The 25,946-nt window shown below is 38.2% G+C and overlaps 3 protein-coding genes across 3 annotated transcripts; all 3 read right to left on the bottom strand.

Annotated features, from left to right (window-relative positions):
* Positions 1-431: 431 nt before the first annotated feature.
* LOC141817957 (protein XRI1-like) lies at positions 432-1,478 on the bottom strand. The gene is made up of 5 exons (XM_074705564.1): positions 1,373-1,478; positions 1,131-1,297; positions 988-1,054; positions 809-913; positions 432-712 (listed from the first exon to the last, which is right to left on the bottom strand). Exons 1-5 carry the CDS (start codon positions 1,476-1,478, stop codon positions 432-434), a joined length of 726 nt encoding a protein of 241 aa, XP_074561665.1.
* Positions 1,479-14,954: 13,476 nt separating this feature from the next.
* On the bottom strand, positions 14,955-17,886 carry LOC141817954 (gamma-tubulin complex component 3). Its single transcript, XM_074705561.1, has 3 exons — positions 15,638-17,886; positions 15,206-15,552; positions 14,955-15,098 (listed from the first exon to the last, which is right to left on the bottom strand). The coding sequence occupies exons 1-2, from the start codon at positions 17,884-17,886 to the stop codon at positions 15,297-15,299; spliced, it is 2,505 nt and encodes an 834-aa protein (XP_074561662.1). The 3' UTR covers positions 14,955-15,098; positions 15,206-15,296.
* A 5,998-nt stretch (positions 17,887-23,884) lies between these two features.
* Positions 23,885-25,732, bottom strand: LOC141817955 (glucan endo-1,3-beta-glucosidase 12-like). The gene is made up of 3 exons (XM_074705562.1): positions 25,648-25,732; positions 24,247-25,569; positions 23,885-24,024 (listed from the first exon to the last, which is right to left on the bottom strand). The coding sequence occupies exons 1-3, from the start codon at positions 25,697-25,699 to the stop codon at positions 23,990-23,992; spliced, it is 1,410 nt and encodes a 469-aa protein (XP_074561663.1). The 5' UTR covers positions 25,700-25,732; the 3' UTR covers positions 23,885-23,989.
* Between the last annotated feature and the right edge of the window lie 214 nt (positions 25,733-25,946).

Here is a 25,946-nt window from a genome sequence, read left to right as displayed (position 1 = left end):
ATCATTCCCAAATCCCAATGCTAGAATCACAACACATCCCTAGAGTAGGAACCTTAAAATTATTGATAAATCTTAAAGTTACTTTTATCCTATTTTGATTACCTTTTCTCTTAAACAAAATTTATTGTATTTATTTATGCCCCGTTAAAAGAAAAAAAATCTTTTCTGTCAATGCGCTTACAACCAAAACTAATCATAAATAAAAGTTTACAACAACAAATTTTAAATTATTTTAGGATGATAAAATGATAATAAATTACGTTTACGATAGCAAATTTTAACATATCGATCATATTAAGTACCAACTAATATAGTGTATTTTTGTTGTTTTTTTTTTGGCGAAGTTAATATATAATTAACTCTGCCTATTAAGAATAATAATTAACTTATAATTAATGCTTTATATATGTACGGAACAGGTACATGAATTGTCAGCCTTTGGTCCTTATGATCGTTATCGTCCCTCTGCCCTGTGTTTGAATCCTCGTGAGGCTGACCACGGCCTTGCCGGAGAGCCCCGGCCCCGCCGGCGACACCACGCGTGGCCCGGCCGCAAACTCCCCCACCGGGTGCCGGACCGGCCGCCTCGGCCGCTTCAAGAGCTGCGCGTTGATGTCGTCCAGCGTCACGCCTCCGTCCATTCCACTCGGCTTCACCACCGCGAATGGGTACGCCATGCTCTTCTTCTCGCTGCGTCCCCTTCTCTCGCTTGCTGTATGTAATTAATTAATTACGAGGCAATCTTGGATTAGCTAGCTAGATCAATTAGCAGTCGATCGAAATTAGTGTTTTAGCTTTCGTGGATTACCTCCTTTCAGAGTGAGTGCTTTTGCTTTAGAAATTGGGTCCTGGATATCTTTTTGTTGCAGCTCTTTGGAGCACCGCAGTGACTTTCCGCAGGGCGAAGAAGAACCTGGAGACAAATTAACCAAAAAGAATTAATAAACTTCCAGAAAAAAGTTCAGATTAATTAGACTTATTAATTACCTGGTTCGATAAGCATGCGCCTCTGGTCGAGCAATGGATCTCCCAAATAGCTCGAATCCAAGAATCCCTTAAAGATCAAAATTAAAATCTCAAAACATATATAGAATAATTAATGTCTACTAACAATTTAGTTCCGTTGCTACTTGGAGAATATCTCGGAGGTCGCCGGTGGTCAATGGAGCAGAGCAGTGAAGATGGGAGGGCGATGAAGCCAGGCGTCGCCGCTTGCTCCGGCTGCTCCACCCGGCGACGGCGTCCTGCAAGTAGCCTGTCGAGGCCTGCGAGGACGACGCCGGGGACTCCGTCGTCGCTGCATGCAGGCATCACCATGATTATATTACTGAATTAACAGATAATGAAACTAAAATGGCACTGTATCACTAACCCAAAGGCACGAGCTGTTGATGGAGATCACCTGCAGAGCCAAAGGTGTGTGAATCCCAATCACAATCCCAGGGAGGGAATAGAAAATAGTTGTCCATGGCCATCATGTTTCAAGAACATACAACACAAGCCTGCCCTCTGCTCTCTGCTCTCTGCTCTCTGCTCTTCTGAAGCTTTCACAGGCTCACCGCCAGGTTAAATAGGAGGCTTTTGGGGAAAGACCGCCCACTAATTAATTACGAGGGAGCATTCGGTCAAGGAAGAGGGAAAGTGAAAAAGAAGTTGAAAAAAAATAATATTCAAAGAGGCCAACCAAAACTAAAGCAAAGGTGGAGGAGGTTTTGGCTCTTTCTCGTGATTCGTTAATGTTTTTTTTTTATTTCGTTTTTCTCTCTTTGCAACCACATTCTTCTCAAGTCTGCGATTTCAGCTCTATTACACAACTATTACTTTAAAGAGAAGGGGGCGTAGTTGTGAAGACTTGAGTTGAGACATGGAGCAGGAGGCACCCTTTACGCTTCCTGAAGAACTTTTCCTAAGAAGATAAATTAAAGCAGTCAGGGAGTCATCTTCTGCGCGTGAAGGAAAAGACAAGTAGATATCATGTTTTTGCTCTCAATCTGGATCGAAGTTTTGCTCCAGCTTATTGTGATGGCATGAGTAGGATTCATGACTTTAGTCGAAGAGCATCATTAAAGATGGAATGGTACTTTAAACTACCAAAAGACAAAAGACAAAATCCACAGGGTTACTTTAAACTAAACAGCACCAGAGTAATCAAGCTGCTACTATGAGTCTCTAAGGTGAGTTTACATTAGTTGTTCGACGAAGCATTGGACTAGGAGAAATCCAAAGACTCCAAGAAAAAAGAAGCAAGGTTTGAGATGAGATGAGATGATGAGAAAAAGGAAGAGAGTGATTGTCTAAGTAAGGAAGCTTGGAAAACCATGAAGAAGAAAATGAACATGATGGCTCAATGCCTGGGATCCAATTAGGAAAAAAACCATGGAAAAAAAGGAGGAAAACAAAAGTTGGAGCTATCAAGATTGAGAATCCTAATTGCTGACCTTTGAGATAGAGTTTGAAGAGGATGAGTTTGATGGCAGGCTCATGCAAAAGGATCACATGTTTTGAGACTTTTTCTATCTTTTGAATTTCTTATCAACTTTGATTTCTACCAATTTTTTAAGTATCTAATTAACATTAATCTACTTAAATTTCTTCGTCTGTCAACTTTTATTAAACTTCCATATCTGTTAAGGTTTGTCAAACTTATCCATTTATCAAGTATTTGATCACCCTTGATTTAATTGAAGTCACCATCTATCAAGTACCTATTAGACTTCATGATGATCTAACAACACTTGTTAAACTTCTTTATCTGCTAAGTATTTGATCAATTTTGATCTAATTAGATTTTTCAACCACTACATTAGCCATAACCTCTTAAGTCTTTTACACCTATGTACATTTGACAAATAAATTAGCAAACACAATATTAACCTAACTTAAACTCTTTGTTAAATACATGAAGAGCACTTCATCAAACTTGACCATTTGATATTGCATCAACAATTAACTCAAATGACATTCACATCAAACAAAGTTTAATTTACCATGGATGAGGTCCATTTCACCTCAAATAAAAAGGTGAATCCTCCACGGTACTTATGCCTCATGCCTGACCAAACTCAATAGCCACCTCATATGACATGACTAAATTGTGAACAATTTGAGCAAATCAAATATGTCTCAAGCTCAACTTTGATCAAACTCAACCCTTTGTACTCATTCAACTCAAAACCCACATTGATGCTTGTACCTTATTTAATAAAATTGGTCAACTTCTCGGACCAAGTCAACATGTTGGGACCTTGAAGGATCAACCTCTAGAACCAAGTTGGTATGTTAGCACCTCTCTCGAGTAGACAACATTGTCCAAGCTAAGGATGAGCTTGGTACCTCGAGCTCTTCCCTCCCAACTTAGCTCCCCAAGATCTCTCCTCCAAGCTTAGCTCTCCAAAATCTCCACTCTAAGCTCAATTCCGCGGGCTCTCCCCTCTAAGCTCATCTCTCCGAGCTCTCCAATTTAAGCTCAGTTCCTTAAGCTCTCTACTTCAAACATGGTAGGTCGTATCCTTGGCCCATCTTCAAGTCACCCAATACTACTTGTTCCATAATTAGCCAGGTGGCCCATAATTCCTCATTTTCAAAATTAATGGGTAGAAACAGTCGAAAAACATTAATCAAGGCAACAAGGATTAATACCGGAAATGACTAAATGGTTCCTTATTTTTTAAAGATCATGGCCGCAGTCTCCGTCGATCTCTCTCAACCTTATATCTATAAATATTCAAGTAAGTATGTTGGTCATTAAGGAATCTAATCTATCTCTCACTTTTTCACCCTTTACTATTCATTACCCCCTTTGTAATTTAAGCATCGGAAGGACCTTCACAGAAATAATTTTTAACGCTCTCTGATATTTGCTTAGCATACATAGAACAGATCATGTTATGCTGGTCAAACTACATCTCTACTTCAGTATCCACCTTGTCAACAAACCTCTGCATCATCACTTCCACCTCAACGTCCATCTCGTTGGGTAGATTCCAACAACATGACTTTCTTCAGCTCTATCAAGGAGGCATAACTGCGTTGATTACGACGGAACAAATTTACAGAAAAGAACAAAGATTCGAATCTCGACGAAATCGAACAATACCCTCTTCCGTCGTGGCTAACTGTAATTTCTCGATTTACCTTCTCACATATGATTGTAGGATCGCTGGGTGGCAAATTCCACCTTAAAAAAAAATCTTCTTTTAAATCACCTTTAGCATAAAAATTTGATATCATCTATAATTCATTTTGATCTGATTCAATTTAAACTAGACTGAATAAAATAAAAGTAAATATTAATAAAAACATGAGAGAAACCACTATTCCTTGAAATAGAATAAGAAATACGTAAGGATAATTTAAGAATTAGGATTGCTTGAGTGTTGATTTTTTTCAAATTTATTTCTATAATTAAATATACAAACACTTGCAGAAATTGATGAAGAGCTTGATATTTGGGTCTATTGCTTGGTTCAGAAGCACGGCTATCAAGATGCTGAAGTTGCTTGCTAGAAGGAGCCGCTAAGGTGGCGGATTCCACCTTTTACAGAAAATAAAATTGCTTGCTAGAAGCTGAATTGTTGGTTGATGTTCGGAAATGCAGGAATACAAAAAAATTGCTACTTGATTTGTTCAAGGGAACCAAGAATAGTGTTCCTGATTTGTTGCTGAACGACATCGGAACGCTATATGAAGCTGCCATCCCAGCAGTTTCTGAATTTGCAACTGTGTATTGACTGGAATTGGTGGCACAAGAAATGGTGTTACCGCTGCTGGGAAGAGAGGTGTGAAGATAATTGTTATATACACTTACTGTTAGTGAACAATGAGCTTGGGAGCATTTATCGGATGGGGAGAAACCATTCTGAATTGGCACGTGCTGGCGTGGCCACAAATAGTTGCTGCAATTCTTGTGTTTTTGTACTGACTGGGAGAATTCTTTTGTTTGAAGAAGGGTTTGGTGAAAGCTGCAATTGAACTTCTTCAAGTAATGAGGATGTTGTTCTACTCTGAATAGACAACTATTTAGATGTTTTTTTCTAGTTGATACAGTCATGTAATAGAAATGTTGGTATTTGCCTTTGAAGAGTTAATCTCATACTAGAAAAGCACTAAATAGTTGACTCTTCAAAGGCAAATACCAAACGGATAACAAATCTATTATAATGATTTTTCCTAGAGAACAAAACTAGCACCTAAGCATCATCAAACATTTAGCCATTGGAAAAATACAATATGAACGAGAAGAAATAAGTCCACATAATATAAGCTTCAACCCGAGACACAACCTAGCTAAAGATAGAGATACAGAAACATTGTTTAATAAAAGTTTTAGGAAACAAAGTGTGGGAAACTCTGCTACTACACAGAAAGGAAGATCCGTTTGCTTCAAATAGCCTTAAATCCTTTCTAACCTGATGTGGAACCAGAACTTCAAGAAAATTTGATCAGTTCAACATGGTATGCAAAATGATGGGCAACCTACACAGTGATCCATCCATATAGTACGTAATGTAAACAATTCCAACAATCCCCAGATTATGAATTAATCAATTTAGTACGATAATCGCAGAAAACATGTCTTCCAAAATGGTTTCATGATATATATTTTATCCCCATCAACAATGCCACCATTCTAACCTCTGGTGGATAGTGTACCTTTCCCAATGATAGCTGAGAGGCTCAATACATAGTTGTTGGCATGGCCACTCTTTTTCATTATGCTCATCCAAAGTGACTTTTTGTCTCACAATATAAGGCTCTCAAGATGCAAGTGCTAGAGAATCAAAAATGATCGAAAGAAATTGATTTTTAAAAAATCGAGAGAAAGCTTCTCTACACTGTAGTTCATGGACTTGCATAATTTCTGCATCTGTCATCTGGTTTGCACGAACCATACAAGATAAAACAACTACTAATAAATAATCTTGTGCAACACAACACTAACATTAAATGAGGAAGCAAGCACATATATTAGCATGCTAAACGATGGTGAATCTAAGAGCACAAGCTTATCAACCAACTAGCAAAAATAGTTATTCGTCTCATACCAAACAATCTGAAAGGAAAACAGGCTTCAAGACCTTGGCTGCTTATTTTGGGTATTAGATCAAACTATCAGAAATATATACAAAAATGAATCTAAATCAAACGCAATACCTGTCCAATTTCACCTTGAGCATCTTTGAATATCTAAAATATCCTTTCCCATTTTTAGCGCTCACAGGCAAAAATATTACAATTCTCTAGAATCAATCAGCTATTACATAATAAATGACCTTTGGATCTTTTAATTAGCACCTTGGTCGCTTTATCCAAGTGGCAGAATATTCTCGAATTTTTCATATTTTTTATGCATTTAAAACTCTCATATAATATTTAATTGAAAATTCTGATGAAACATCAAACACTGACCGATGGTCTCACCAATGACTCTGATTGTATTGCTACCTGGTCCAATTTTTGCATGAGCAAACCAACATAGCTCAAATCAATCATGAAAATTCTTACCTTTCAAGCTTAAGAATGATTAAGAAAAAAACTACCTGATAGCTCTAAAATTTAGATTTTCAAATGAACTCCATCAATCTATAGCAAAATGAGACTCCAACAATTTATCAACCAATTCTAGAAAAAAATGAAGTTTAAAAGCAATGCCTGATACCTTTGTGGAAAAGGTTCAACCCTAAAATATGGCATCAATTGGCTGAAGATTTTACATTACAGCAGAGCAAAGCATACAAGTCCAAAAACCATGTTGCAAGGACCGTAGTCATAATACCTCAATGAAGATACCAAGTATTTCTGAAACTCCAAAGTTTAGAAAACCTAGGTTCATATTGTGCAGTAAATAACGTATCTAGCAACTGCCTGGAACCTCAGCATTTATTATTTGTATATTGACACATAAATGTAAAAATAGAATTAACAATAATAAGCTTTTACTTTCCTTTTAGTAAGATTATCTATTCATATCCATAACCATTGTGATCCAATTGTCATTTATGAAATATTGTATGTTTTAACTAATGAGAAACTGAAAATGTCAAATTGAAATGTATACCAGAACTCTATTTCACTCACATTATAAGGATAAATAAGAACAGGAAAGCTCTTCAAAGTTGAAATCACAAGGATAAAAAAAAATAGGAGGCATTGGTAACTGGAATAAATAGTCCTGATGCATTAAGACACAAAGGGAGGTCTTGTAAACAAAAATCTGCAGGATGAAGGGATAAGTTTCACAATACATTTGCATTTCATAAGTGCATTTAGAAAATGCACCTTGTGCTAAAGTGCAGTGTGTGAAAATAGTCATTTTACAATTATTATTATCGTATTATTATCATTTTACAATGTAAATTAGTTGATAAATTATTATTATTATTTACTTTTTAAATATGAATCAAATGTTATTAACATATTAAATAATAATTTGACAAACATGCATATGACAACCTAAGAGAATATGTATTGCATATGTTGTAAGGCATCAATTACATAAACTGTATATGTAGAACTCAATATAGAAAACCTAAGAGAATTTCATTTTGCCACCTATAGTTTATCTACTTTATCATTGTCCTTCACAATTTAGAATATTACATTTTATTCCCCATAATTTGCAAAACAAAATTAAAATACCATAACAAAGATGACAGTATTCATCCACGTGCAATGCATGTGACAAAGTTAGACACAAATTTGGAAGAAAAAAAATTCACCTTATATTCATTTGTTGAATTGCCCAACGATGCTTTCTCACTGTTCTGCTCTTCAACCTTCTTTTCTTTTTAAGTCTCATCATGATATCCTTTAAAACAAACTTAAATCTAACAAAAGCTTTGTTCCCCACACGAAGGTATGCTTACAAGAGATGTCTTAACCCTTCTTTTTTCCCATTTTCTTTCTTATTATCATACGATTTGATTGTTGGTACTTTTTAATGCATATTCCATTGACTATCTCAAACGTTGTAAGCACCTCACTTTATCATATGATGAAAATGCAAGATGCTAGATAAAAGGAACAAGATTTCCATAAAACAAAAACTCTAATCTATTTTATCTATTAATTTAACCATTTAAATTTTAACTTTTTAAAGATACCCCCAGCTTATTGTCCCAGATGCAGTTTATGCAATGGAGAATCATGATTTGCATGGGAGAATACACAACGGTAAGGTCAAGGGTATTTCATTTTTATGTTGCAAATTATGAAGGATAAAATGTACCATTCTAAACTATAAGGGTAAATTGAAAAGTCGGTAAATTACAAGGACAAAATGAAATTTTCTCAAAATCTAAACTAAAATTATCAATGTGGAATTAAACCCATAACACCAATAACCCTATTAACCTAATATCTCTAGCACTTTCTCATGTTGGAGCCATGGTTATAAATTTCGTATCATGCCGAGCAAAATAGGCAAAATTTATCATTCTGCCCACCGCCTAACACCGGCACCACGGGCCACTGCGGGATCACGGTGACTTTCGCAGGATTACAGTGCCTACGCGACCTCACGAAGGTCGCCGCAGGATCGCGACGTCTATGTAATCCTACATTTTTTTCTTTTTTTTTAAAATTATTTTATTTTATTTTTGTATTTTAATTTTTTATTTTTAGATTAAAATTTCCAATTTTAATTAATATATTTTATATTTAAAAAAATAAAACTATATTGGCACGATACGATATTGAAACCATATTGTTCCAGTCATAAACTGAAACTCCAATGCGAGTCAAAATGTTAAACAATAGTTGGAGCATATATACTATCTATCCAACTTGTTACATAAACTATGAAAGGTTTTAATACAAACAAAAGGCTAGCACTAACCAAGATCATGATTGTGTAAAAACATGAGTCAGCTCATAAAATTATTCATAAAGCACACACTTAAGTATCTCTTCAACTTCGAATCAGCACACAACTAACGATGTCCTTGACCTTAAATTAGCACATTAACAAAGAAAAAGATAGAGGAAACAAAGAAAATGCAATCAGAATAAGAAATCTATAGAACAATCATCCAAGGATATGAATCCAATCCCCAGGCAATATAGACGGAGAGAGCTTGTTGGTTTGTGAAGAAGCCTAGAAAAAGAAAATATAAGAGAAAAAACAAAGGACTTGGATCTTATCATCCTAGTGTCACCACTAAATTTGGAGGAGACCACTCATATGGCTAGAACTGAAGCAAATCTAGCAATTTTCACAAAGAAGCAAGGTGCCTAAGAAAATGAAAAAAGAGGATGCATATTTACAAACAAGTAGTAAGTTATGCGGTGAATGGTAACAGTAAGATGCTGAGGGATAAAGGTGAAAAAGTCATTGTGTTTGTGAGAGACTAGAGAAGACAAGTCAAACAAAGAGTGGCGATGAAAAGGCAATCCTACAAGAAGTATAGTGATGATCTTCACAAAGTCGCTTGCCAAATTCAAGAGACAAGACCAGTGGCAAGCGAGAGTTGCAACAACAGTCATTCAAGAGACAAGACCAGTGGCAAGCGAGAGTTGCAACAACAGTCAATGTAGTGGAATAGGTTGCAAGGATGAAGATCTCTCTATAAGCAATTCCAACAAGTGTGATCTCGACGGGCACAATAGATTAGTTTGGTGGCTTCAGGAGCATCAAACTAGTTAGAAGTTGAACCCGTGTTAGTACCCCAATGGAGTTTTGATGTGTAGTCAAATAAGTTTGAAATTAGATCATATGGTATTTGACACATGTGTATAAATGTACAGAGACTTAGGAGATCACACGTAACATCTAGATAGCAAACCTTGGCAGAAGACGCAAGCGAGCGAAAAGGACGACATGGGAAAGGAGCCGACAGACTCAGTGCATCCGAAGTACGAAGAGCTGAGGAAGAGGACTCCAGCAGAGCGAGAATGACGTACGAGAACGAGCCAGAAGAGCTCGATGCATTCGACGAACGAGAAGGCTAAAAGGAAAACTATGCAAGACGACCAAGGCAAAACGGAGAACAAAAGAGAAAATGGTCAACACGAAGTTGACCATTCCAGGCATTCATGCGCCCGAATCCATTTCGGACGCCCAAGCGTCCAGGCGCCCGAATCCATTCCAGGGGCCCAGATACTTAATCCATGTCAACACGAACCGTTGCCAAAGTGGATGGAGGATAAACTCCACGTCAACAGAATCCAAAAACCCAGATCGCGAGGAGTCATCCAGACCTGTTAGCGGACCGTCGACAGATTGGATTGGGATCGACGAATCCAGGCGCCTGGAAGGCTTCCAGACACCCTGAAGTATCACGTCAGCACAATCGTTAGATCGAGATGAAGGTTATAAATAAACTAAAGCTCGATGTAAAAAATACACACTTGAATTATCTGTTTCATTCAGTTTATTATTAGTCTACGCTCAACTGTTGTACGAGGTTTCTCCACCTCTAAAGTGTTTTCGACAAGGAGATTTTTAATAAGCACTTTCATAGTCTTGAACTAACAACTCGAGGGTTGCAACCAAGTAAATCTCTTGCCTCGTATTTTATTTCATATTTCATGTTATATTTAAATTAGTGTGTCCTTGCTAAAATGTTAGCAAGAGAAAGAGGTTTTTTTTAGGTCGATCTTCACTTCTCCCCTCTAGCAATCCATGAAAACCTCACGTTGCACCAACAATTGGTATCAGAGTCAAACCGCTCAAAAGAATTAATCGCCAACTAAGCAACTAGATCGGGAGAAATGGCCGAAGCAAACAACCACCCACCAAAGTTCGAGGGCGAATTCACCATTTGGAAGAGAAAAATGGAGGTATTCTTCAAAATAGATTTTGAAATAATGTTGTGTATTAAAAATGGTTTCGAAGTGCCCAAGAATGAGGATGGAGAAGAACTCGATGAACTACGATGGACCAAGAAGCAACGAGACGAGTTCGCAGCCAGTGGTAAGGCAGAGTTCTATTTCCTAAATGTTTTACCTGTACAAGAACTCAACCAGATAGGCCGCTACACTTCGGCGAAAGACATGGGAAAAGTTCCTAGAACTTCACAGAAGGGGCCTCAAAAATAAAACTAGCCAGAAGGCATTTGTTGAGGAATCAATTAACCCATTTCCAATTAGAAAAGGAAGAAAAGGTGACACAACTACATGCGAAGCTTAAATAGTTAATCACCGGCCTCAACAATCTCGGAGAAATGGTGACAAATCGAGACATGCTTAGATATGCATTGAATGCATTTCCAAGAACCCAAGAATGGTCTTCAATGGTGGACTCATATTACATCTCAAAGAACTTAGAGGTAAGTACATTAGAAGAATTATTTTCGACCTTAGAATTATATGAATCTCGATGTGCAGGGATTAAAGATATAGAACTGCCATACAACAACATCACTCTACAAGCTAAGAAGGGCGACTCAGATTCGAACACATCCTTGGAGCTGGATGAAAAAATGTACTTGGTAAGAAAAATAAAAAAGTTTTTTAAAACTAATAACTTTGATAAGAAACAAGCCTCAAGACTACTAAGAAGAAAAGAGAAAAGAAAAGTGAGGTGCTTCAACTGTGATGAAGAAGGTCACATCAAGGACAACTGTCCTAAACTCAAGCAGAAGCCCAAAGAAAAAGAAAAAGAAAAATCCAAAATCCAAATACAATAATCTAAAAGCAACTTGGGATGAATCCTCAGAAGAATCAGACTCAGAGCAAATAGCTGGACTCGCATTGATGGCGATGCAAGAAGAAGAGTCAGAAAGTAGAATCCAACGACGAAAACAATCATGCATAGAGGAGCCTCAACCGACGAATCCAAAACGGTAAGTGAGGTACGTAACCTGCCCGAGTCCGATCAACTTTACGATGCAATTAAAATGTTATCTAAGTCATTATGTAAAGTTAGGAAGAAATATATGAATTTAAAACAAACCAACACTGAGCTAAAGAACAAATTAGCCACTTCATGCTCTAAAGATGAACTAGGAAAAATAAAGGATGAAAATGCAAAATTAAGGGAACAAATAGAAATCCAAAAATTAGAATTAGAAAAAAATTTCATTCATTCACATAATTTGAATATCATGTTAAAGAACCAAAAGAAAATATTTCGACAAGAATCAAGATATAGAGGACTAAATTATAATTATTAAAATTTCAAGGCCAAATCAAAAAAGTACCAAAAAGGTCTATTTCAAAAAATATTTAATAAATCCAGTAGATGTAAATTATTTTGAGTTCCAAAATTAATTTTGAATACCTAAAATTTTTCCTTTAAGTCAATCAAGAAACTATTTTTTAATTTATTTTATGGGTGACGTATATGCAAAAATAATTTTTTTTAATATTCTATATGAATTTCTTATAAAAATTATTTTTCTATAGACATATGATATGTTTTCTATAAGCATATAAAATTTTAGAATTTTTAAACAATTGCATATTTTTTACCAAATGAAAATCATGTATTTTGAAATTCAAATTTCAATTAAAATACATTTTCGATGAAAATTAATTTTCATGATTAAGGAAATTATGATCTTCATCTGGTTAAAATTTTTTAGAAATTTTTATGATACCAATAACTAGTATCATATTTTTTAACCCCAGTATTTTTGTTGTTGTGAAAAGGGAGAGATATTAGAAATTAAATCTTAGAAATTAGGCATACATGCAGGGGGAGTATCTATTATGCATACATGCAGTATATATTATGCATACATGCAAGGGGGAATATATATTTGTTATTACATTATGCTTATTCATGGTTTTATTATGTTTATTATTTTTTTCCTAATTTCAAACTTAATTTGACAAACATCAAAAGGGGAGATTGTTAGTACCCCAATAAAATTTTAGTGTGTGATCAAATAAGTCTGAAATTACGTCTTATGGTATTTGACACGTGTGTTTAAGTGTATAGGGACTTAGGAGATCACACGTAACATCTAGATAACAAACCTTAGCAGAAGACACAAGCGAGCAAGAAGCACGGCACAAGAAAGGAGCTGACGGGCTTAATGCATCTGAGGTACGAGGAGCTGCAGAAGAGTACTCCAGCGGAGCGAGAAAAACGCACGAGAACGAGCCAGAAGGGCTCGATGCATCCGAGGGACGAGAAGCTAGGAAAAGACTACATAAGATGACCAAGGCAGAACGGAGAACAGAAGAAAAAATGGTCAACATGAAGTTGACCATTCCAGGCATCCAAGTGCCCAGATTGATTCCAAGCACCCCAGTATCCAGTGCTCGGATCCATTCTAGGCGTCCGAATACTCAAGCCACGTCAACGTGAACCGTTGCCAAAGCGAATGAGGGTGAAGTCCACGTCAACAGAGTCTAAGCGCCCGGAGAGGTTCCAGACACTCAGATCGTGAGGAGTCATCCAAACCCGTTAGCGGACCGTTGACAGATCGGATTGGGATCGACGAATCCAGGCGCCCGAAAGGCTTCCAGGTGCCCGGAAGTGCCATGTCAGCACAACGGTCAGATCAAGATAAAGACTATAAACAGACTGAAACTTAATGTAGAAAATATACACTTGAATTATCTGTTTCGTTCAGTTTATTATTAGTCTACACTCAACCGTTGTACGAGATTTCTCCACCTCCAGAGTATTTCCGATGAGGATATTTTTGATAAGCACTTTCATAGTCTTGGACTAACAACCTGAAGGTTGTAACCAAGTAAATCTTTTGCCTCATATTTTATTTCATAGTTCATGTTATATTTACATTAGTATATCCTTGCTAAAACATTAACAAGAGAAAGAGGTCGTTTTTTTTGCAGGTCAATCTTCACTCCTCCCCTCTAACGATCCACAAAAATCTCACACTGCACCAACACCCCGATAGAGCAGTGCCTTCTAGTTGTCGTTAGTGGCTACAGTAGCAATAGTGGAAGATGGATTTGTGCTAGTGATAATGATGGCTCACTTAGATGACCTCACAACTCTAGAACAAGATAGGAGATTCGCATGAAAGGCTCATGCATGAATTTTATTTTGTGCAAGAGGGCTTACAAGGGGTGGTTGCATACAATCAGATTACAGCACAGAAAATCCAAGTTCAACAGCTATTGGTGGATGCAAATGGTGAAAACTCACGAACAACAAAAGCAACATGAGGGCTCAACTTGTGATGGAAAGAAGATCAATTGGTCATAGATGCTCTTCGAACTAGAGATTTCTTATAGAAACGCATAGCCTAGAAGAGGCTCAGATTAATGTTAAGAACCGCATCTGCACAAAGGTCTCTAAGCCACAAGGCAAAAAAATTGATTTCCTAGTGATATCATAAACTTGATTGAGAACGAGAGTATATTGTCTGGTTGGACAGAAGTGACAAGTGAGTGGAACGAGTCAGGCTCAAGCACAAAGAGAAATGGATAATGGGAGACCTCTGCAGAATGCCTCTTTGGAAAACTCTAACACTAAAAAGATAGCTATGCTAGCATGTTAAATTTGGGAAAATAAAATAGTATTACATATGTTGTAAAAGGTTATATAAATATATAGAGAGAAAGAAACCTTCAATTTAGAAAACTTAAGAGTTAAAAATATTAGTGTGGAACTAAATCTACTATATCAATGACCATATAAACCTAACATCGCTACTGGGAAAGCACCTTTAAAAAAGCACTCTTCTATCTACATTGAAAAAGTAGCTTTAAGGATGTAGTTCTTCAAGTAAAAGCATTCCGAGCACAAGTTGATCAAACATCTTATTAAAACCTTATGTACTTTGAACCTCAAGTGTTTGAAAATTGGAAATGGCACTTCAAGTGAGAAAAAAATAATAAATATAAATATATCAAATATTAATATAAAAAACAGAATAGAACAGAGAAAGCAGCAAATAAAGGTAATGGCATCAAGAAGTCCACACCTGAGCCACAATTGGAAAGAAAATATGTGAGATGATGGTAAAGGGTGAAGCAGGAGGTAGATTCCATCTTTTACTAAAGAATCATGCCTTTAAACAGAAAGTACAAGCTTGAGAAGAAATGTTCATATCATTCAATAAATCCCAAGAAAAAACATCAAATACATCACATGTACAAGAACACATTGAAATACACTCCGTTGACAAAATCTTACCTTAAACACTAAATTTCCGTGGAGCAAAAATGCTAGATATCTGCATATCAAGAAAAAAAAACAATAAATACCCCATTTGAAATGAAAATTTTAATAAGAGTGTAAAACTTAAACAAGGTACTATAGTATAAAGCATTAATAATTCACCTTTATGTCCCTATAAAAATTGACACAAACAGCACTCCAAAATGCCAACAAACTTCTGTTACAACTTGCTTCTTCCAGGGTACAGTGCACTCTACTTACTAGGTGAAAGCCGAGTGTAGTATTCAGTAAAGTCTAAACGAAAGAGAAGGAACTTCAAATCAACATGTTGTTGCATTGGTAACTGATAAATAAAAGCATCAAGTGATGCTGAATATTCTTTGGCTATTTTGTCCAGATCTTCACTCATTAACTGAAGAAATTGTCCAGCTTGTTGCATGATGGTTTTCCTACCACCATCAAGCCAAGAACCATGTTCCTTATTTTTTGTCCTTGATTTGCCTCTTCCTCTGTGAAAGATATTAAATCAAATAATAATAAAAATAAAAATAATGACTCTTCACAATTTCATTAGAAAAAACAAGCAAATATTACCTTTGTTGCAGTTCAAATATACTTTCAAACCACCTCTCTGCATGGCTTCGAAAACGCAAAATAAGATCAAACAGATCGAAGAGAATCTTTAAAATGCCCTGCGATCGTTCCCCCAAAAGAGACTTCTCAACAATTGAATTGAGATACTTATCATGAGCAGCAAGAAGATCATCCAAATCTTTTGCAGCATCCATTTCTTCTGAAAAGTGTGCCCATGAAACCTCTAGAACCTCAAACATGATATAGTACTGAAAGTTTGTCACAAAATGATTCATCTCATTCCATAGTACTTGGCATCTTCGAAGAATGGAGACAAACTGAGTCTTGACAGATGCACCTTCTTTGGTGAATATACAAGAAATTATGGAATTTGGTTTCATCATCTTCCATACCCCAATCAATGCATGCTCAACCCTTCTAAGTTTCCATAAAAAATTGAAAATTTTCAAGTATTTCTTCATGACAATTGCTGTAAATACTGTGTCTAGAGGCACCCTTGCATCGTACTCCAAAGAGAAAACATCCCATCCTCTATCACCATCACTATGCTCCATCATTTTTACCTTCAGACGGTCTAAAATATCGCGATCGTCATACTGTGCATTGGATGCACGGATTGCGGTCTCTAGCAAACCAGCCAACTGGAATGAGCTTATAGTGTTGGCTGGCTCAGAGAGCTCTGGGCCAACAATATCCATCAAGTACTGCACAAAGTCACCCTGGCCAAGAAGTAAATACCTTTTGATTGCAAGACAATGATCTTTGAACCGATACTGCTTATAAATCACATTCAGCAGGTGACTATCAATCCGCTTAGCTGCCTCAACAACAAGTGCTTCTAAAGCATCTGTCTCACCATATACAATCCCACCCCTCCTAGTTGTCTTCCCAACATGAGCCGCTGCTTCTGAGGCAGCAGCAGCCCAACCAGTGTCCTCACAGCAAACTTTGAGGAAGTTAATTGACTTCCCTGTCCTCAAGATCCTCTGTGCTAAAGAAGGAGAAATAAAAGAAGGCAGCATTGCTGCCTGGATTTGGTAGCCTTCTTGCCATAAAGCCTCCGCCTTAACCGATTGGCTCTGTATGAAGAACTCAGAGAACATGTCCTCCAATTCACCCTCCAAAACCCAACTCCGGACCATCTCAAACAGAGGTGAGCATACCCTCAGCAATAGACGACCCATGAAATCCTGCACTAAAGGATCCCCATGGTGTGCCTGCTCATGTATTGTTCCAGCCATTGCTCCACCTCTCAGAGCTCGACAACCATCAACCAGAACTGCCATCAATCTCATCCTAACCATTGGTTCAGCAAGCCAGACTTGAAGCCGCCGCATAGATAAGTAGTTACCTGGCACTCCAGAAATGGATCCTGGAGTTGGAATTGGATTTGAAGAGTGGGATTCAAGCACAGCCAAGAGTTTATAATAGTCTGAAAGCTCATCCTGAAGAGCGGAGCAGAAAGCCTGGCCAACAGTGCCAATCTCCTCAGCAGGAAAGCAACTCATACTTTCAGTAATATAACCCCTGACCTTTCTGAAGAGCCATCCAAGTTCACAGAGGTTGCGGACCATTGTTCTCATTGCTCTTGGAAGCTTCAAGGACTCAGGTAAATCATAACAGTTTGCCGTCTTGTCAAATCTCACATATCGGCCGTCAATCCCCTGGCAAACAAAGAGGATGTCCCTCACGATGGCAGACTCAGTCACCTCCGATTCGTCCATGACCAGATCTGCATATTCCCTGAGTGCAATCTCGCGAATGTTCTCAGGATCTTTGGATACAAGGAGAATACCTCCAGAAGGAGGTAGAAATTTCTTGGCACTAGTAGGCGGTTGGTGGCTGGGCTGCGGGTCAAGTGGGAGAGCAGGGAGGCCGGTGTTAGCCGGCGAAGTAAGAAGTGTTTCGCGCCGGCGGGAGCCAGAGAGAGATTTGAGGAGGTATAGGAGTGCCCAACGGTTGCGGATTGCGCCGGGGGCGGCGGATCGAGCGGAAAGCTTGGTGTGGAGGTCTGCGAAGGCAAGAGCTTCGGAAGAGCGGCCGGACGCAGCCATTTGGCGCTTGATAGACTCGGCCATGGCGAGCTCGTCGGGGGCGATGGAAGGGGCCATGCAGCTGGAGAGCAAGCGATGGGCGAAACGGAGAGCGCGGGGCAGCTCATCGGCAGCGATTCGAGAGGGGGAACCTGTAGGAGAGAGGAGGCGAACGACGAGCTCCTTGATAAGATCGAGGATTTGGGGATCGTCCATGGCCGCCGGCGAAGATACCTGGAGGCGCTAGGGTTTATATGTACTTTTTTAATTAATTTCTTTTTTGTATTTTTATTTAGGGTTTTCTAATGGAACGCATTCATGTTATTCGTTTGGGCGGGGAGAGGAATCTTTTCGAAAAGGGAGAAGTGATCGAGCCGTAGAAATATACCCATGGCGAACCAACCAATAGTCAGAATCAATTAGAGAAGCTACGTGGGTATCCCATAGGGTGACGATAGTTCTTTTCCTTTTGATTTATCAAATAGCATACTGAATAAAATAAGTAAAAATTAAAAGGCATCATAATTAACATATTTTTTAAAAAAAATCAAAACAGACTATTCTTTTCTTCTGCACCTTATTCAAATAATTTTTTTAATTCAATTTATCAAAAATATTATACATTCAGAACTTTTATATTAAAAATATTTTAATTTAATAATAATTACTATTACAGCAATTACAATAGCTAGTAGTTATTTAATAGTTGCTAAATTGTAATAGCTCGATTAAAGTGATTTTAATTATATTTAAATAAATTTGATTAAGTTGACTAAAAAAATATTTTATATATAATATTTTGATAAAATTAAACCAATTTATTTTAATATATTATATTGGTTACTAATTACATGCTACAATGAAATTAGAAGCGTGCTTTTACGTTTTTTTATTATTAAATTTATCATATACTTTTTAACTTTTAATAAATATATTATGTATTTTAAAAAGGAATAAATATATTGTGAATAATATTTTATAACTATATTTTATCATCACTTTAGATTTTTTCTTATTATAACACCCACTTAAATTCACTAGTATGTACTCAATTTATAATTTGCTAGTATCTTTCCCCAAAACAAAAGCAGTCATCATATGATAAAATATATCAAAAATCTATGCCCTGAATATTATCTCCAGGTCCAAAAAGATAACAAAATTTTAAATTTTAAAAGTAATTAAACAATTAACTTATTTTTTAATTAATTAAATTTGAAAAGAAAATAGTTAAGTAGAGGAAAATTAGTCAATTTTACATTTTTATGAAGAAAGTGGAACTAGAGGAGTCTTGTGAAAAATCCCCTTAGATAATCAAACTATAAGTTTTAATAAATTTAAGCATTTATGTTTTATTATATTTATCTTTTAAAAAAACTATATGCATGTTTTTAAACAATATAATGGCCTCATAATATTGGCATCCATAATTTCAGTGCATTGAAAATTTAAATTATTTATTTATATGACTCGTGTCCTCCTAATATTTCAATTCTTATGTATAATAATACAAACATATTTTATCATTGTTTGGCATAAAAGATGTAGGTATTTGATATAGTGAAATACATTTTTCTAAAAACATAATTTAATATTAAAAAATATATAAATGTGGGGAAAAAGTCTAATAATATATATAATATTTTTATTTTTATATTTTTAAATATAAGGATTAGCCTATAAACCAGAAACTAGAATAGAAGGATTAGTCTATGCTTCGTCACCAATGATACATTCAAATGAACAAATTGCTATCTCTTGCCAAAGGAGAATTTTGTTCTTTGCTTGCATCGTTTCCAAAATTTCTTTGTAGGATGAAGAAGAAGAAGCAGATAATTCTATCATTTTCATTGAAATTTGATGTCTAGGACATAATCTAGTTTGATTTCTCTTTGCTCCTTAAGCAGCACTGTTTTAATTGGGCTATAAGCAGCACTGTTTTAAAGTGTAGGACATAATCTAGTTTGATTTCTCTTTGCTCCTTAAGGCTGCGTTTGGTTTACAGTAGACAGAAATACAGAGACAGAAATACAGAAATACAGTAGAGACAGGGACGCATTTACAATGGTCTCTGTATCGTGTTTGGTAATACAGAGACAGGGACACTGTTGGCTGATTTCGGCCGGAATTCGGCCGGATTCCGGCCGAATCGGGGTCGGAGTCCGGCCGCGGTCGACGCGCCGGCGCCGGGCGCGTCGACCGCGGTCGGACTCCGACCCCGATTCGGCCGAAATCCGACCGGAATCCGGTCGAATTCCGGCCAACAGTGGCTGGGGCGCGCAGGGCTCTGTTTTTGGTCGGATTCCGACCGGATTTCCGCCACAATCCGACCGGAATCCGACGCCGGCCGGAGCGCCGGCGAGTTGCGCGTCCAACGCGCCCGGCCTGGCGGCCGGCGGTGACCGGACGGCGGCGCGACGGTGCCGGAAGCGGAGATGGGTAGTTTTTGTCTCCGTCTCCGTTTCAGTGTCCCCATTTTTACAGTGGACAGAAATGGAGACAAAGACGGAGACAGAAATCCTATTTCTGTATCTGTCTCTCAAAACCAAACGGGGACAGAGACAAAAATTTCTACTCTGTCTCTGTATTTGTGTCCCTGTCTCTGAAACCAAACGCTACCTAATTATCGAGAAGCTGCAATTAACCACTACGGGGGAGGACATTGCCTTAACATACAACGGTGGAGCCAGCGCGAGCAATTTACCCGGGCTGAACCCAAACTGTGAGTCACGAACACCGATTTTGATATTGTTACCCGGGTTAATCTTCCTTTTTTTTTCTTTTCTTCCCCAGTAAATCGGAGTTTATTTCCTTTGCAGCATCATTGAGCCCCGGGCTACAGCCCGGGTAGGCTTGAATGCGGCTCCGCTAGTGTTAACATATGTGGGTTACAAAACTTATTGAACCTCACTCAAGCTTTATCTATCTATCCAAATTGTATAGGACGTGTTAGGACCGATCTCCTAGTCTAGATGAAGTTTGGGTGTGGTTCAATATGACTAAAGGAAAAGGGGGGGAATAGTTAAACCCTAAAATGTTTTTTTTTGTTTTTTTGTTTTTTTTTTTGCAAAACAAGGTGACAATTAAAACATTAATTCTCATGTGGGTGCTATTGTATGACTTGGTCATTATTACATAATAAAAATAATACAAACAATGATAATTACACATATGTTTAAAATAATTTAAAATATCTACTCATATTCCATCATCTATGAATTCTTAGGTGAGTCACTCCTGATCAACCCATTATACTTGACATAGAGCTAGCCTTTTACAATCCCAACCTTTGGGATGATTAAAATGTTCCTCCCCTCTTAAATATAATTGAAATGTAATATTAAGGAGAAAAGATTATCATTGAATGAAGCCTTCAATTTGGATTGCAAACCTTTGAAGAGTTGTAGCACTGAAGCACTTGATCATAGAAAAATTTACTATAGTTTTTAGCATTGTTTATAAGCAAAAATTCTTCAATACCTTATATAAAAAAATGATGAATCCCAGTCAGTCTATTGACTCAAGCCCTGAGGGTGACCGGCCTGGTCCCACGGAAGTTTCCCACCGGCCACCAGGGTAAATCAGAAAGTGCACACGGCGGCCAACTCAGATGTCCAGCATCCTTTGATGGCATTCCCTATTTGAAGGAAAATTTCAATACCTTATATAGATGCTACTTTTGATTGCTCATATACAAATGACTATTAAGCAATCAATGACCATATTGCTAGTCAATTGAAAATTCCTTCCAATTGGTTGCTCAAGTCTCTGGTAACTGAAACCTAATCCAATCTACTATTACTAGTGTAAAATATTTTTGTTCATCAAACACTTGCATTAGATCAACTCCACAATTTATTGAACTGTTCAAGTAATCCAATTGGTAGAGATCCACCTCTAAATGGAATAAATCAAGTTAGCAATCACTCCTCTAGACTAATACCTTTGCAAGCCTAGGCAAAGCTCTAGGATCAAGCTAAGCTAGACATTATGACTCACGACATGTTTTTCCTTGGTTGAAGGTGCCAACCAACTCCTTAGGTAGCCTACCATTACTTATCTACACACATCATCTTTGATGATACTGGCCAAATTAAAAGCCTAAGATTACATATAACTTAATCTCTCACATCATGCTTCTAGGTTGACCTTATCAATGCTCTTTGATATCCTTGAATCAACTTTATGTTAGGACATTATTCTCGTAGATGAACAAAGTCACAAGCTTGTTCCATATGTCATCTTTCATCTCTTACCTACGAGTTCACATCACTTCAGACTATCCTAGAGTATGCCTCACATCAAGCCCTTAATATCTCAAATGCACCAAGGTCTCTGAACTTGCTTCATGTGTCATTCTACTCCCTTTGAGTACATCTCACTTCAAGCCCTTCAATACTTTAGATGTACCAAGTCTCCAAGTGTTTTCCATATCCTTCAAGTTATCCTAGAGTATGTCTCACATCAAGCCCTTGATATCTCAAATGCATAAAGGTCTCCATGCTTGCTTTACATGTCATCCTACTCCCCCTTGCATTCTAAGTTAACATTGAGTACATCTCATTCAATCATCAAGTAATGCTTGCGCTTCTAAAGAGTTGAGAGACAAATAGATCGTTGTTCATCCATATATTACCTCCGGAACTAAACGTTTATTCTACAACAACGGTTGATGACATCCAATATGGGACAAACTAAAATATCTTTTGTGATGATGGAGAGGATCGGAAAACTTTGAGCCTTCTATAATCACCATCGTATAATATCGAAATTCGATTGGCTATCTGCTTTCTAAAATCAAAAGAAGTCTTAAAATAATTCTTAAGTTATTGTCTACAACTTGAGGATCCTCGTGGATGTTTCGTCTGTTCTTTTAATAAAAGTTGTACTTTTGTAAGTTTTAAATTACTACTGATACTGATATTTTATATTTCGAATATATTAATTTTTAATTTATATTTTATACTGTAATCTTTATAAATTTCATAAAAATAATTTCTAATATTTTGTATAATATAAGTAGGATTGGGAGAAGAAGAATCTTCAAATAAAATTAAAGCCCCATAATATATGACTAACATTTTGTGTAAAATATCTAACTTAAGTCTAAAGTTTAAAGCAAACACAACTAAATTTTATTTCTATATTTTAAAATTTCACATATATTATTATTTATCTAATTAATATAGAAATATAATAACTAATTTTTTAGTATATGATCATGATAATTTTAATTAATTATTCAACAAATTCAATTGGTTGATACGCGTTGATTTTTTGTTTCGATGAATCGACGAAACAATAGCAAGTCCAATAGCAGCTTCTGCAGCTGCAACGGCTATAATAAATATTGAGAAAATGTTCCCTTTTAATTGTCGACTATCAAATATATCAGAAAATGTTACGAGATTAATATTAACCAAATTTAATATAAGAATAAGTGCTCTAACCATGTTTCGACTTGTGATCAATCCACGGAAACCAATAACAAATAAATAGACACTCAAAAAAAGTACATGCTATTAAAAATATTTTAGAAGTTAATTCATATTTTTTTTAATTAAATCTAATAATTGAGAGATATTATGAACATTGTGTGCTTTATCAAAAACTCTAAAAGTTGTATCCTTTGATAGCTTTTTTGAAAACTCCATAACTTTAAGCTGTATCCTTTGATAAATTATCAAATTAGATAAGCAGAGGCAAGGTAGCTTTTTTTTTTGTTTGTCAATCTTTTTCTTTCATACTAATTAATTGCAATTGTCACAAATATATCATTTTTATAATATTCTCGCATGGTTTTTGTCAATCTTTTTCTTCTATGCCAATTAATTGCAATTGTCACAAATATATCATTTTTATAATATTCTCGCATGTTTTTTGTCAATCTTTTTCTTCTATGCTAATTAATTAATTGCATCCGTCAAAAACACATTTTTTCAAGTCAACGTATACTTAGTTAAAATCAATAATTATGAGAAAAATCAAGTAAATATTTTTTTTTAACAACCATCAGATGCAATGTATTAGGAGAGAACTCAGGAAGACGCGCCGCCTTTTGATAAAGAAAAAGGGGCCGGTTTTGATGATTCTAAAAATTGAACATTTAAAACGGTGATTAAGAATGCTTTTTTTTAAAGTTTTTTTTGTTTTGTAGAAAAACAAATTAGAATTTCTGTTTGACCAAACAAAATTCAATGTGCGTAACAAAAGCACAAATGGGATGACTAAAAATAAGGCCAAAACGTCATTAACATTGTCACAAATTCTAATTAATACTAATGGCGACCATCGTGCTCCATGTCTCCTCCTTGGACGGTTAGACTCCTGACGGTAGCAGACACGTTCCCATCTCTGTAACGCCCAACAAATCCGAAATCACGACATGAGCGAAATAAATCACGATATAAACAAAGTGGCGGCAACCGTGTCGTGGCGCTGTCTTTTTGGTCCACAACGGACGTGGTGTCACGTCACCGTACTGTAACTGCACGCATAACGATGCGTGGTTATGACAACTAGACAGCTTTACGTACGATCCGCCGGTTCGTACATAAACTTAACGGGTAAACTTACCGGGAGGTCGGGATACCACGACGGCGGCGCCCTCGAAGTCGCACGTGCCGAGGGCACGCCCCTGCTTCTGGTAGTAGCTGTTGAAGGCGTACGACGCGTGCGCCTCCACCGTGTCGGGCTGGAAGCAGGCGGCGCCCGGCTGGATGGCGTGGCAGTCCGCTCCGCCCTCGCCGCAGGCGTAGTCGAGCGCCGCCTGAAGCCTCTCCACCCCGGCCATCGTGTTCGCCACGCACCAAGTTGGCCCCGTCGAGCTCACGTGCACCGTGCCGGACGGCGCGATCGGGGAGATGGCACTGCTGCTGTCCTCCTCCCACTTCATACTTCCGCCGTTGGAGCCGCTGAGCACGAAGCCTATGTCGTACACCTTCTGCTCGTCCGGGTAGAACAGCCCGTAGTTCCTCTCGGACTCCGCGCCGGGCTTCTGGTTCTCGTTGAATAGTGCGAAGAGGTAGACGTCGAGGTCGGCTTGGGGTCTCAGCGGCGTGCCGGTGTTGCCAGAGAGGACGCGCCTCACCAAGTTGCCGTTGTAGGCGGCCGCATTGGCTGGGCCGGTGCCGGCCTCTTTTTCGTCGCCCTTGGACGGCCAACCAGTCTCCGATAGGACGATTTTGACGTCGTCGTAACTGAGGGCGGACATTGCGGCGAAGACGGCGTCGATTTGGGCGTCCAGGAGGCTGTAGTAGCGGAGATTAGTGCCTGAGTCAACCACGCCGGCATTGGGCCGGAAGAGGGCGTAATCGAGGGAAATCATATCGGTGTTGGCCTCGTACGCGAAGAACGGGTAGGCGTTCACCATGAGATGAGATCCGGTCCGGCGCAGGTGCTCGAGCATCGGCCGAATAACCGACTCAGCGAGGTCAGATCGGAAGGCGCCGGCGGAGGGCGGGTACGAAGTCTGCAGAGCGGTGAGTGCGATCGGGGACGAGACCTTGACGGCGCCATCAAGGCCTAGTTGGGCGAGCGCATTCTGGACGTTGCGGATGGCCGGAACAAGGAAGTCAGTGAGATTATGCGGATCGACGAAGACCTCATTCCCGACGGCGACGAAGTTGATGAGGGTGGAAGGATAGTAGGCTGCGACGTTGCGCTGGACCCAGGCGAGAGCGAAGTCGGGAAAAGTGGCAGCGGCGGCGAGCATCTCGTTAGGGACCGTCACCACCGCCTTGATGCCGGAGCCTGCGAGTGCGTGGAGCATGGAGGGGTCAGCGTCGTAGAGCTTGACATTGCCGATGCCATTGGACTTGAGCAGCTCGACCACGTTCGTCGGCGGCGGCAGGTTGTTGGCGACTCGGCCATAGTTCACACCAACAAATCCTGCTTCAACTACGTAAACAAAAAAAAAAACATTAAGCAAGAGAGAAAGCGATTAGATTAGTGATGGAAAAGCTTTTTCGAGCTCACCAGAGGAAGAACAGATGAGGAGTAGCGAGAAGAGCACCAAAGGAATCGCCATTACTTCGAAAGCAGCGGAGCAGAGCAGAGGAAGAAAGAGGAGGCCGAGAAGCAGAAGAGGGGAGTAGCTTCTTTATATAGAATTGATGAAGTAGTGTGGAGGTAGTGAGCACCGTGCGAGTGGGAAGGACCGGGTGGGTCCCGCCGCCATCAGGCAGAGAGGGGCCCAGCCGTAAGGTGACCGTTTTGAGGCGCTCCTTGCCGTTGCGGTACAGATAAAGGCAGCGCAGGGAAGATGATGACCGTCG

Source organism: Curcuma longa, unplaced genomic scaffold (assembly GCF_044706935.1).
Source record: "Curcuma longa cultivar G26 ecotype Majalengka, Jawa Barat unplaced genomic scaffold, ITB_CL_G26_1.1 contig_22671, whole genome shotgun sequence".
Classification (NCBI taxonomy): Eukaryota; Viridiplantae; Streptophyta; class Magnoliopsida; order Zingiberales; family Zingiberaceae; genus Curcuma; species Curcuma longa.
Note: the sequence above shows the minus strand (reverse complement) of the source record. Positions and strands in the feature narration are given on the sequence as shown.

Excerpts from the sequence above, each read along its gene's own strand:
- LOC141817957 (XM_074705564.1), bottom strand. The coding sequence starts at position 1,478 with ATGATGGCCATGGACAACTATTTTCTATTCCCTCCCTGGGATTGTGAT. Across the intron at positions 1,055-1,130 it reads ACCTCCGAGATATTCTCCAA|GGATTCTTGGATTCGAGCTA; the intron begins GTAGCAACGGAA and ends TTGATCTTTAAG. Across the intron at positions 914-987 it reads GCGCATGCTTATCGAACCAG|GTTCTTCTTCGCCCTGCGGA; the intron begins GTAATTAATAAG and ends ATTTGTCTCCAG.
- LOC141817954 (XM_074705561.1), bottom strand. The coding sequence starts at position 17,886 with ATGGACGATCCCCAAATCCTCGATCTTATCAAGGAGCTCGTCGTTCGC. Across the intron at positions 15,553-15,637 it reads ATATTTGAACTGCAACAAAG|AGGAAGAGGCAAATCAAGGA; the intron begins GTAATATTTGCT and ends TATCTTTCACAG.
- LOC141817955 (XM_074705562.1), bottom strand. The coding sequence starts at position 25,699 with ATGGCGATTCCTTTGGTGCTCTTCTCGCTACTCCTCATCTGTTCTTCC. Across the intron at positions 25,570-25,647 it reads CCTCATCTGTTCTTCCTCTG|TTGAAGCAGGATTTGTTGGT; the intron begins GTGAGCTCGAAA and ends TTGTTTACGTAG. Across the intron at positions 24,025-24,246 it reads CGTGGTATCCCGACCTCCCG|AGATGGGAACGTGTCTGCTA; the intron begins GTAAGTTTACCC and ends TGGGCGTTACAG.